General features: G+C 42.5%; 1 protein-coding gene across 2 annotated transcripts; it reads right to left on the reverse strand.

The window, feature by feature from the left end:
* Positions 1-510: 510 nt before the first annotated feature.
* LOC118363275 (uncharacterized) lies at positions 511-7,190 on the reverse strand. 2 transcript variants are annotated; one of them, XM_035743962.2, is made up of 8 exons: positions 7,093-7,190; positions 5,222-6,474; positions 4,307-4,391; positions 3,994-4,207; positions 3,562-3,766; positions 1,286-1,384; positions 1,124-1,195; positions 511-1,016 (listed from the first exon to the last, which is right to left on the reverse strand). In XM_035743962.2, the coding sequence occupies exons 2-8, from the start codon at positions 6,395-6,397 to the stop codon at positions 678-680; spliced, it is 2,190 nt and encodes a 729-aa protein (XP_035599855.1). In that variant the 5' UTR covers positions 6,398-6,474; positions 7,093-7,190; the 3' UTR covers positions 511-677. The 2 variants fall into 2 exon arrangements, with proteins under 2 accessions (XP_035599855.1, XP_052342833.1); XM_052486873.1 differs by lacking the exon at positions 7,093-7,190 and adding an exon at positions 6,619-6,826 and having other exon boundaries at positions 5,222-6,542.
* Between the last annotated feature and the right edge of the window lie 6,480 nt (positions 7,191-13,670).

Consider the following 13,670-nt stretch of genomic DNA (forward strand, 5'->3'; position numbering starts at 1 on the left):
CGCCCAACTGACTCCCAGTCACTCCTTGAAGGAGAGCTCTCCTTGTCCCGAATTGCCCAGAATGCACCGCGTGACCCATTGGGCGTACACAATGGGCGTTAATAGAATTCCATTGGAGTTTCCCATCTCCTCAAAAGTACAGTATCTCTGATAGGGCACAGGGACATCCATTGAGCAGCAAAGACAATTCCTGTCAACCTTGACCTCAAGAAATTTGCCAACGTGTGCCACAGATGTAATGCTGAAGAAATGTGTAATGAAAGAAATGAAAGACCCTGTTTTTGTTGGCTGCTTCTGATGTTGGGTGTTAACCTCCCTCACCTGTCCTGCAGTGATGGTTCAGGAGATAACCACCACCACAAAGCCTGGAGTATCTACTGTGGCTATTCAAATTTCATTTCCTTAATGGCACAAGCAAATGAGACAAACCAGACCATGGTCTATGGTGCAAATTTGAGTTAGAATATATTGATAACTGTCAATATGATGTCTATAGACGAGGAATTGTGACAGTAGGTTGTTTTTATTTTGAAAAATATAAAAAATATTGTCCTGTTTCTAAACAGTTAAGATAATTCTATCCATTAATAGTGTCTATTGCAATTATCCACAAACATCATCCATGTAAATTAGAGAACACATTCCTGTGAATATTGTCCTGATGTGGCCTCTCTTCTTCAATCAGAAGTATCTTCATTCTGTGCTGCCTCGCCCTGACCACCCTGACTTTTAGTCTGTGTATGTTCCTGTTCCTGCAGGGTGTGTGTGACACTGCCCATCTCCTCTCCATACTTCTCCTCCTGTCTGCAGGCTGCCTGGCTGATGGCCTGACCCACGAGGGAGGTGAGGGCGGCCAGCCCGATCAGGTACCCATCCTCCCGATTCCCCTCGGCCCACGGGACGTCATGCCTCAGCTGCACAGTGCTGGGCGACGGGGTGGTCTTCCCAAAGTCTATCATCCAGATGCTGGCCTTACTGGTCCAGTCGTGGACGAAGAGGAGCGAGCTGCCAATCACCTGCCAGGTGAACCCAAAACATTGCTGCATGACTAGTTCTGAGGCTAAATACGTTATTATGAAGTAGAGGGAGGGTTGACATGTTTAAGTAGCACATATCAACTGACCTCATGGGCTTTGAAAAATGGGGATTCCTTCAGGGCTTCATCCAGAGCCTGAAGTCTGGAATGGTAGGCCTTCTAAGGGTAAGAAACAGGAAGGGAGAGTGCAGGGTGAAAAGGAGAAATATTCAGCTACATTATTAGAGCTGTTGATGGTGAATGACTGACCAGGATGTGTAGATGACTCTTGGTGAAGGAGAGGAGGGCCTCGGTGACCTGGGCTGGGGTGAGCATCTTAAAGTCCCGCTGTACGCTGCCGTTCTCCATCTAACATGGACACAGAGGGACAGACGCAGACTAAGGCCTAGATTCAATCAGATCAAGTGTTAATTGGCGATAGCTGACATACATAACCCCATCATACATAAACCCAGCATACATAATCCCAGCATACATAATCCCAGCATACATAAACCCAGCATACATAACCCCAGCATAAAGTAGCCCAGCATACATAACCCCAGCATACATAACCCCAGCATAAAGTAGCCCAGCATACATAACCCCAGCATACATAACCCCAGCATACATAACCCCAGCATACATAAACCCAGCATACATAATCCCAGCATACAAAACCCCAGCATAAAGTAGCCCAGCATACAGAAGCCCAGTATACATAATTCCAGCATACATAATCCCAGCATACATAACCCCAGCATAAAGTAGCCCAGCATACAGAAGTCCAGCATACAGACGCCCAGCATACAGAAGCCTAGTATACATAACTCCAGTACACAGTGCATTCGGAAAGTATTCAGACCCCTTGACTTTTTCTTAATTTTGTTATGTTACAGCCTTATTCTGAAATGGATAAAACCATTTTTTTCCGTCATTAATCTAGATACAATACTCCCTAATGACAAAGCAAAAACAAGTTTTTAGATTTTTTTGCAAACGGAACATTTACATAAGTATTCAGACCCTTTACTCAGTACTTTGTTGAAGCACCTTTGGCAGCGATTACAGCCTTGAGTCTTCTTGGGTGTGATGCTGCAAGTTTGGCACACCTGTATTTGGGGAGTTTCTCCCATTCTTCTCTGCAGATTTTCTCAAGCTCTCTCAGGTTGGATGGGGAGCGTTGCTGCACAGCTATTTTCAGGTCTCTCCAGAGATGTTCGATCAGGTTCAAGTCTGTGCTCTGGCTGGGCCACTCAAGGACATTCAGAGACTTGTCCCGAAGCCACTCCTGCGTCGTCTTGGCTGTGTGCTTAGGGTCATTGTCCTGTTGGAAGGTGAACCTTCACCCCAGTCTGAGGGCCTGAGCGCTTTGGAGCAGGTTTTCATCAATGATCTCCATGTACTTTGCACGGTTCATCTTTCTCTCGATCCTGATTAGTCTCCCAGTCCCTGACACTGAAAACATCCCCACAGCATGATGCTGCCACCACCATGCTTCACAGTAGGGATGGAGCCGGGTTTCCTCCAGACGTGACGCTTGGCATTCAGGCCAAAGAGTTCAATCAGACCAGACAATCTTGTTTCTCATGGTCTGAGAGTCTATGTGCCTTTTGGCAAACTCCAAGCGGGCTGCCTTTTACTGAGGAGTGGCTTCCGTCTGGCCACTCTACCACAAAGGCCTGATTGGTGGAGTGCTGCAGAGATGGTTGTCCTTCTGAAAGGTTCTCCCATCTCCCCAGATGAACTCTGGAGCTCTGTCAGATTGACCATCACTTCCTTGGTCACCTCCCTGACCAAGGCCCTTCTCTTCCGATTGCTCAGTTTGGCCGTGCGGCCAGCTCTAGTCTTGGTGGTTCCAAACGTCTCCCATTTAAGAATGATGGAGCCAATTGTGTTTTTGGGGACCTTCAATGCTGAAGAAATGTTTAGGTACCCTTCCCCAGATTTGTGCCTCGACACAATCCTTTCTCTGAGTTCTACGGACAATTCCTTCGACCTCAAAGCTTGGTTTATGCTCAGACATGCAATATCAACTGTGGGACATTATAGAGACAGGTGTGTGCCTTTTCAAATCATGTCCAATCAATTGAATTTATCAAAGGTGGACTCCAATCAAATTGTAGAAACAGCTCAAGGATGATCAATGGAAACAAAAGCAAAGGGTCTGAATACTTATGTAGTTGTGATATTTCATTTTTAAACATTTTTAATACATTTGCAAACATTTCTAAAAAAACTTGTTTTTGCTTTGCCATTATGGGGAATTGTGTTTAGATTGATGAGGGAAAAAAACAATGAAATCAATTTTAGAATAAGGTTGTAACGCAACAAAGTGGATGCTTTCCGAATGAACTGTATATAAACCCAGTATATATAATCCAGAGAAGTTAGTAGCCTGAGAGACACAGGGGTCAAGAACAGTCAGGACTTTTAAAACATCAATGATGATGTCAATAAATAAAGACTTGCACAAAATAAGATGTTTTATCATTTAGCCAATCAGAAGACAGAAGAGGTTTGGGCGTTGAAGCCGTGTCTCTCACCATGATGCCCTCAATCCTGAAGCCTAGTGTGGAGGTGGAGCTGGTGTTATCCCTCCACTGCAGGTAGCGCCACTTCGTCACGCCTCGCTGCTCATGTTCCTCCACAGTGAGAGCCGTTGGATCAACTTTTACCATCTTCTGGTACATATCAGTCCTCGGGGTGGGATTGGTGTGTGATTTGGTTAATTCCTCCTCCTGATATGTCCTGAGAGAAACCATTATGGTCAACAATAGTTCGTATTACACACAGTTACACACACACACACACACACACACACACACACACACACACACACACACACACACACACACACACACACACACACACACACACACACACACCACACACACACACACACACACACACACACACACACACACACACACACACACACACACACACACACACACACACACACACACAGACAGTACCTCACGCCCATCTTGCAGTCCATGATGACAGGGTTCTTCAGGCCACTCAGTAAGTCCTCCAGGCGGATGTAACTGTTACCCCCCCTGTTGACCGAGCCATGGTACTGCGGTACAAACGGACGCAGGGGGTCAGCCATGAGGGCCTGCAGACACACAGCCTCAACCTCACTGAAACGCTTCAGCACCTCGCCCCCCTCACTCAGCTGGAAGTTACCTAGCAACACAGAGGCAGGGGAGAGATGTGATAGAGTGAGTTATACAGTACATATAACGTGCGATAGCGATGTGTTTGTGTTGTTGAATGGACACATGCCTTGATGTCCTGCTAGCTGGACCCATGAACTCTGCCGACGCACTGACCACTGCATCATGGTCAGGAAGGTCCTCCAGGAGCGACACTGGAGTAAAGAGAATTTCCATTGTATTATTCACATAAAATAGCCTGCTTTTTGTGATCTCACTCTTTTGCTTCATAATGGGCATAACTTGAGTCAAAATACTGTAGGTCCACACTAAGGGGAGTGGGAAAGCACTGGTGGAACACCCATCACCCCCCCTCTCCGGTCTCCCCTATCTCCATCAGTAGGACCCATGCAAATCCTATTCAAATGTGCCTGGCTCAAGGCTCGCTTTCAAACTCATGCAAATTGCAGACTGCAGTTAGACAGAGGGGTTGAGAATGGGATGGAAATTACACACATTCTTTCATGGAGAATAAAGGCATCAACGGAAATAATCGATACAGTTACATATATTTTTAACGATGTATTGTATCGATTTGATAATATTGCAATATTATTTTTGCTCTAGTTGGCTGTACCTGCACCAAGATGACAGTACTTATCCTTCATAGCTTGTTCTCCATATTATATTTCAATGGGGAGACAATTTGTTTTCAGCACTTTTATTTCCATGACTGATCAAAACTGGTTTTCTTATGCTCTCTCGTGTCTCTCTGCAGCAGACAATATGTCAGGACCACGGAATCGGAATAAAATCACAGAATTGATTTGCAATATATATAGAATCGCAATACATATCATATCGGCACTTAAATATGGTGATAATATTGTATTGTGAGGACCCTGGCAATTCCCAGTCCTAATATTTACAGTGTAGGCCTACAGTGGATGAAACCAGTGAGATATTGTCTATTTAAGATATGATCTCCAAAAGTATGTAATAGGCCTACACTCTTTCTCTTTTCATGTTCAGTACTCAATCTCACCCTCCTCATGGTACTCCTCTTGCTGGCAGTGTCCTCTCCTTCGCTGAAGACCTCATCGCTCTCTGCTGAGGAGCAGTTGAATGAGGAAGCGGAGGAAGAGACGGAGGAATGCATGAGCATCCTGGAGAGGATGGGATGGGGTGAAGGAGACCAGTGGGTTTCACTACAGCTCCCCTCAGAGCTAAGGCTGCTGGCACCTTCCTTCTCTCCATCCTTCTCTCTATCCCTGACACTTTCCCCTTCCGTATTTCTATCCCCTGATCGTTCTCCTTCCATCTCTCTATCCCCTATGTCCCCTCTGTCTGTCTCTTTATCCCCTGTGTCCTCTCTGTCTGTCATTCTGTCCCCTGTGTCCTCTCTGTCTGTCTCTCTATCCCCTGTGTCCTCTCTGTCTGTCTCTCTATCCCCTATGTCCTCTCTGTCTGTCTCTCTATCCCCTATGTCCTCTCTGTCTGTCTCTCTATCCCCTGTGTCCTCTCTGTCTGTCATTCTGTCCCCTATCCTCTCAAGCTTGGTCTCTTTATCACGTGTCTGCTCTGTACTCTTCCTCTCCTCACTCCTCTCATTCAGCACACCTCCATCTTGCATCCCCTCTTCCTCTTCCATCTTTCTCATCCTCCCTGACCTGCTCCATCTCTCTCTTTTCTCCATCTTTTCCCATCCCTCTGTCTTTGCTGCTGGCATGCTCTCTCCCGACCTCTCCCTTTTACTCATTCTCCATCTCTCATTTGCGCTCCTTCTGTTCATCCTTGAATCCTTTACTCTCTCACTCTCTGACCACTCCTCCTCTACATGTTCTTCTCCCCTCTCCCGCACTCCACTGTCATATCTTTGAATATCAAACAAACGGCCTTGAGTCAAATGCAGTTCAGAGCCTGGTTCTGGTTCTGTGTCACCCATTTGCCTGGGTCCTCCATCGTGTTCTTGTAGTTCCAGACTGTTAGATGGTGAGTCCGGGCTAGAGAGAAGTTTGGTTTGGGGTTTCACCCCACTAAACACACTGGGTGTCCTGTCAGCAGTGGGCAGATGTTGGTCAACATCCTTCAAGAGTCCAATAAATCCATCCTCATTGTGATTATCATGTTCTCCGTTCCCCAACTCTCCTTCTACCGTCTCCTTTTCTTTCTCTACATCCTTCATTTCCTCCAGAGCTGGGGGTGTTGTGTTGTCCATCATTCCCAGGTGAAAGGGTGATATTCCAGGGGATGTAGTTATCCTGATAACGTCACTCCAATGTTAGTAGACCTAGTCCTCTTTGTGAGTGAAAGATAATGTTAGTAGACCTAGTCCTCTTTGTGAGTGAAAGATAATGTTAGTAGACCTAGTCCTCTTTGTGAGTGAAATATAATGTTAGTAGACCTAGTCCTCTTTGTGAGTGAAATATAATGTTAGTAGACCTAGTCCTCTTTGTGAGTGAAAGATAATGTTAGTAGACCTAGTCCTCTTTGTGAGTGAAAGATAATGTTAGTAGACCTAGTCCTCTTTGTGAGTGAAAGATAATGTTAGTAGACCTAGTCCTCTTTGTGAGTGAAAGATAATGTTAGTAGACCTAGTCCTCTTTGTGAGTGAAAGATAATGTTAGTAGACCTAGTCCTCTTTGTGAGTGAAAGATAAGTCTCCTGAGTATAGATGATATGTTCCATATGTGAAAAAAATATTTATAAAATCATATACAGCACAAAACACAATGAAGGATTTTTTTAATGGTTAAGAATATAATCGTTTCACTAACAATAAGATACATGAATAAGCTATAGACATAACAATTTGTTTTTTTAAAACATGTACAGGACTGACAATGCAATGTCTATTTAGGTGTTGCGATAAGGATGCTGAAATACATATATTAAAAGGTGCTAGCAGTAGCCTACCTTGTGCATCCAACAGCATCTCTTTGATAAATCTGTGGAACCCTTTATGGACCCTAGGGGTTCATTTTGTCTATAGAAATGACACATGTACAGTCGGAGGACTGTAGTAGAATAGGATAGGCTCTAGCTCTGTCTCCCTGCGTTATCCCTGACGTGGCAGTATTTTGCATGTTGTGACGCAACAAAGTTTTCAAAACACTGTGGTGAGTGAGTGTGACTGGCAGTATGGCAGTGAACTGCAGGTTGACAGGAGCCTCTCTTATTTGTGTGTTACTTAGGAAATGCATCTGTGTCATCTGAATGGGGTGCTCTGTCTAGTATCCAAATACATAGGGGTTTTACTAACAGGCCTATGCTACTATAGGACATTTTAAAACATCTTAGGTGGCTTAATAATTACATCAAATCAAAAGGTATACACAGACATTTTTGGACAGATTGTGCTGTGAGCATGTTTTTGAGTGACATAATGACAGAATGTGAAATGTAGGATGCAAATGCATAAATGCTATACAAACACCAATAAAAACATTTGTAATATTTATTAAATGAAATGATGAGGAGAACATGGGAGACATAGGAATGTTTGTCTGTAACATGCAAATATAAAGGCCAGCTATAGCCTTTTAAGGGCACTCCATCTCGCGGCAAAACATTTATTGGCCCACCTCTTGATGCTGTTTTAAAGTTAATTAGAGACATTTCTGTTTTAAAGCACGTTTTCAGCAATTCCACACATTTCGCAATGGGGCGGAGAGAAAAAGTAGCAATTTTATAAAGAATGTCATGTCATTAGCGGCTGGGGCCCTAAACAACCTTTTATGTCTCCTATACCTGGAACCGGCCCTGCAAATATATGAACTTGAGGAAGGCACTTTGTTTGTGTTGTCATCCACCCTGGATGTTTCATAATACTGAGATAATCTGATTGAACCCTTACTCCATTTGTGCAATACTGTAGGCTACAGTAAAATGGTCATCTTAGGTGGAGGCCTAAGGTGAAATATTTCAACATTGTCTAGTTTTTGCATGAATTATCACACAACTTATAAGTGAAATAAAAGAAGACACAAAAAGTAATACATTCACACAGATTTAAATATGTAAGCAGGTGTTTAAATGTAACAAATCTTCCTATTGTTTTACAGTAACAAAATACGAGGGCCGCCCCTAAAGATAATACTTTGGCGCCACCTATTGGTCATTACTCCACTGGAGCTCTCCATCAGGATATCACACAGGTTGAAGTCCCAGTCAGTGTGCTGGGGATACTGTCTGGCTGCTTTGCTGTCTCAGATTACCGTTCCATCTCAGATTACCGTTCCATGTTACCGTTCCATCTCAGATTACCATTCAATATTACCGTTCCATCTCAGATTACCATTCCATATTACCGTTCCATCTCAGATTACCGTTCCATATTACCGTTCCATCTCAGATTACCGTTCCATATTACCGTTCCATCTCAGATTACCGTTCCATATTACCGTTCCATCTCAGATTACCGTTCCATATTACCGTTCCATCTCAGATTACCGTTCAATATTACCGTTCCATCTCAGATTACCGTTCCATATTTCCGTTCCATCTCAGATTACCGTTCCATATTAGATTACCGTTCCATATTACCGTTCCATCTCAGATTACCGTTCCATCTCAGATTACCGTTCCATATTTCTGTTCCATCTCAGATTACCGTTCCATATTACCGTTCCATCTCAGATTACCGTTCCATATTACCGTTCCATCTCAGATTACCGTTCCAGATTGCCGTTCCATCTCAGATTACCGTTCCAGATTGCCGTTCCATCTCAGATTACCTTTCCAACTCTGACATGAGACATGCCCATATTCCCCACCCCTTCCTCAGCAAATATTTATTCTTCGTCTATCTCAATATTTATTCTTCGTCTATCTCAATATTTATTCTTCGTCTATCTCAATATTTATTCTTTGTCTATCTCAGTGGTGGAAAAGTACCCAATTGTCAAACTTGAGTAAAAGTCAAGATACCTTAATAGAAAATGAAAAGGTCACCCAGTAAATCCTACTTGAGTAAAAGTATTTGGTTTTAAATATACTTAAGTATCAAAAGTAAAAGTAGAAATGATTTCTAAATCCTTATATTTAAGCAAACCAGACGGCACCATCTTCTAGTTTTTTAAATTTACGGATAGCCAGGGTTACGCTCCAACACTAATTTACAAACAAAGCTTGCATTTAGTGAGATCAGAGGCAGTAGATATGACCAGGAATGTTCTCTTGATACCTGTGTGAATTAGACCATTTCCCTGTCCTGCTAAGCGTTCATAATGCAACCAGTACTTTTGGGTGTCAGGGAAAATGTATGTCCTCGCTCTCGTCCATCCCAGCTATCCTTTGATGAAGACGAATCTCTCACCTCATACACATGCGCCCAAACAAACACACACACACATGAACACAGAATATAGAGTACCAGTCAAAAGTTTGGACACGCCTACTCATTCAAGGGTTTTTCTTTATTTTTACTATTTTCTACATCGTAGAATAATAGTGAAGACATCAAAACGATGAAATAACACATATGGAATCATGTAGTAAACAAAAAAAGAGTTAAACAAATCAAAATATATTTTATATTCTTCAAAGTAGCCGTCCTTTGCCTTGATGACAGCTTTGCACACTCTTGGCATTCAAATCAAATCAAAGTGTATTTGTTACGTACACCGAATACAACAGGTGTGCTTACTTACAGGCCTTAACCAACAGTGTGATTAAGTAAAAATAGGTATTAGGTGAACAATAGATAAGTAAAGAAATAAAAACAACAGTGAAAAGACAGTGAAAAATAACAGTAGTGAGGCTATAACAGTAGAGAGGCTACAGTAGAGAGGCTATATACGGTAGAGAGGCTATATACAACTGTAGCTCAGTTGGTAGAGCATGGCGCTTGTAACGCCAGGGTAGTGGGTTCGATTCCGGGACCACCCATACGTAGAATGTATGCACACATGACTGTAAGTCGCTTTGGATAAAAGCGTCAGCTAAATGGCATATATTATTATATATATATTACAGTAGAGAGGCTATATACAGTAGAGAGGCTATATACGGTAGAGAGGCTATATATGGTAGCGAGGCTATAACAGTAGAGAGGCTATATACAGTAGAGGCTATATACAGTAGAGAGGCTATATACAGTAGAGAGGCTATATATGGTACAGGCTATATACAGTAGAGAGGCTATATACAGTAGAGAGGCTATATACGGTAGAGAGGCTAGGCTATAACAGGCTATATACAGAGAGGCTATATACAGTAGAGAGGCTATATACAGTAGAGAGGCTATATACAGTAGAGAGGCTATATACAGTAGAGAGGCTATATACAGTAGAGAGGCTATATACAGTAGAGAGGCTATATACAGTAGAGAGGCTATATACAGTAGAGAGGCTATATACAGTAGAGAGGCTATATACAGTAGAGAGGCTATATACAGTAGAGAGGCTATATACAGTAGAGAGGCTATATATGGTAGCGAGGCTATAACAGTAGAGAGGCTATATACGGTAGAGAGGCTATATACAGTAGAGAGGCTATATACAGTAGAGAGGCTATATATGGTAGCGAGGCTATAACAGTAGAGAGGCTATATACAGTAGAGAGGCTATATACAGTAGAGAGGCTATATACAGTAGAGAGGCTATATATGGTAGCGAGGCTATAACAGTAGAGAGGCTATATACGGTAGAGAGGCTATATACAGTAGAGAGGCTATATACAGTAGAGAGGCTATATACAGTAGAGAGGCTATATACGGTAGAGAGGCTATATACAGTAGCGAGGCTATATACAGTAGAGAGGCTATATACAGTAGAGAGGCTATATACAGTAGAGAGGCTATATACAGTAGAGAGGCTATATACAGTAGAGAGGCTATATACAGTAGAGAGGCTATATACGGTAGAGAGGCTATAACAGTACAGCTATATACAGAGAGGCTATATACAGTAGAGAGGCTATATACAGTAGAGGCTATATACGGTAGAGAGGCTATATACAGTAGAGAGAGAGGCTATATACAGTAGAGAGGCTATATACAGTAGAGAGGCTATATACAGTAGAGAGGCTATATACAGTAGAGAGGCTATATACAGTAGAGAGGCTATATACAGTAGAGAGGCTATATACAGTAGAGAGGCTATATAGAGAGGCTATATACAGTAGAGAGGCTATATACAGTAGAGAGGCTATATACAGTAGAGAGGCTATATACGGTAGAGAGGCTATAACAGTAGCGGTACAGTAGAGAGGCTATATACAGTAGAGGCTATATACAGTAGAGAGGCTATATACAGTAGAGAGGCTATATACAGTAGAGAGCTATATACAGGAGGCTATATACAGTAGAGAGGCTATATACGGTAGAGAGAGGCTATATATAGGCTATAGTAGAGAGGCTATATACAGTAGAGAGGCTATATATGGTAGCGAGGCTATATACAGTAGAGAGGCTATATACGGTAGAGAGGCTATATACAGTCGAGAGGCTATATACGGTAGAGAGGCTATATACGGTAGAGAGGCTATATACAGTAGAGAGGCTATATACGGTAGCGAGGCTATATACAGTAGAGGCTATGTACGGTAGCGAGGCTATATATGGTAGAGAGGCTATATACAGTAGAGAGGCTATATACAGTAGTGAGGCTATATATGGTAGCGAGGCTATATACAGTAGAGAGGCTATACGGTAGCGAGGCTATATATGGTAGAGAGGCTATATACAGTCGAGTGGCTATATACAGTAGTGAGGCTATATATGGTAGCGAGGCTATATACAGTATACAGGTGAGGCTATATATGGTAGCGAGGCTATATACAGTAGAGAGGCTATATACAGTAGAGAGGCTATATACAGTAGAGAGGCTATATACAGTAGAGAGGCTATATACAGTAGAGAGGCTATATACAGTAGAGAGGCTATATATGGTAGCGAGGCTATATACAGTAGAGAGGCTATATACAGTAGAGAGGCTATATACGGTAGAGAGGCTATATATGGTAGCGAGGCTATAACAGTAGAGAGGCTATATACAGTAGAGAGGCTATATACAGTAGAGAGGCTATATACAGTAGAGAGGCTATATATGGTAGCGAGGCTATATACAGTAGAGAGGCTATATATGGTAGCGAGGCTATAACAGTAGAGAGGCTATATACGGTAGAGAGGCTATATACAGTAGAGAGGCTATATACAGTAGAGAGGCTATATACAGTAGAGAGGCTATATACGGTAGAGAGGCTATATACAGTAGAGAGGCTATATACAGGCTATAGTAGCGAGGCTATAACAGTAGAGGCTATATACGGTAGAGAGGCTATATACAGTAGAGAGGCTATATACAGTAGAGAGGCTATATATGGTAGCGAGGCTATACAGTAGAGAGGCTATATACAGTAGGCTATATACAGTGAGAGAGGCTATATATGGTAGTAGCGAGGCTATAACAGTAGAGAGGCTATATACGGTAGAGAGGCTATATACAGTAGAGAGGCTATATACAGTAGAGAGGCTATATACAGTAGAGAGGCTATATACGGTAGAGAGGCTATATACAGTAGAGAGGCTATATACAGTAGAGGCTATATATGGTAGCGAGGCTATAACAGTAGAGAGGCTATATACGGTAGAGAGGCTATATACAGTAGAGAGGCTATATACAGTAGAGAGGCTATATACAGTAGAGAGGCTATATACGGTAGAGAGGCTATAACAGTAGAGAGGCTATATAGGCTATATACAGTAGAGAGGCTATATACAGTAGAGAGCTATATATGGTAGCGAGGCTATAACAGTAGAGAGGCTATATAGAGAGGCTAGTAGTAGAGAGGCTATATACAGTAGAGAGGCTATATATAGTAGAGAGGCTATATACGGTAGTAGAGGCTATATACAGCTATAACAGAGAGGCTATATACGGTAGAGAGGCTATATACAGTAGGCTATATACAGTAGAGAGGCTATATATGGTAGCGAGGCTATAACAGTAGAGAGGCTATATACGGTAGAGAGGCTATATACAGTAGAGAGGCTATATACAGTAGAGAGAGAGGCTAGGCTATATACAGTAGACAGTAGCTATATACAGTAGAGAGGCTATATACAGTAGAGAGGTAGAGAGGCTATAACAGTAGCGAGGCTATATACAGTAGAGAGGCTATATACAGTAGAGAGGCTATATACAGTAGAGAGGCTATATACAGTAGAGAGGCTATATACGGTAGAGAGGCTATAACAGTAGCGAGGCTATAGTAGAGGCTATATACAGAGAGGCTATATACAGTAGAGAGGCTATAACAGTAGCGAGGCTATATACAGTAGAGAGGCTATATACAGTAGAGAGGCTATATATGGTAGCGAGGCTATATACAGTAGAGAGGCTATATACGGTAGAGAGGCTATATACAGTCGAGAGGCTATATACGGTAGAGAGGCTATATACGGTAGAGAGGCTATATACAGTCGAGAGGCTATATACGGTAGCGAGGCTATATACAGTAGAGAGGCTATGTACGGTAGCGAGGCTATATAT

This window comes from Oncorhynchus keta, chromosome 30 (genome assembly GCF_023373465.1).
Source record: "Oncorhynchus keta strain PuntledgeMale-10-30-2019 chromosome 30, Oket_V2, whole genome shotgun sequence".
Lineage (NCBI taxonomy): Eukaryota > Metazoa > Chordata > Actinopteri > Salmoniformes > Salmonidae > Oncorhynchus > Oncorhynchus keta.

Bases quoted from the DNA above. Each gene is read 5' to 3' on its own strand.
- LOC118363275 (XM_035743962.2), bottom strand. From the start codon at position 6,397: ATGATGGACAACACAACACCCCCAGCTCTGGAGGAAATGAAGGATGTA. The intron at 4,392-5,221 runs GTGAGATTGAGT...TCTTTACTCCAG, and splicing joins AGAGGAGTACCATGAGGAGG to TGTCGCTCCTGGAGGACCTT. The intron at 1,017-1,123 runs GTCAGTTGATAT...TTCACCTGGCAG, and splicing joins CATTTTTCAAAGCCCATGAG to GTGATTGGCAGCTCGCTCCT.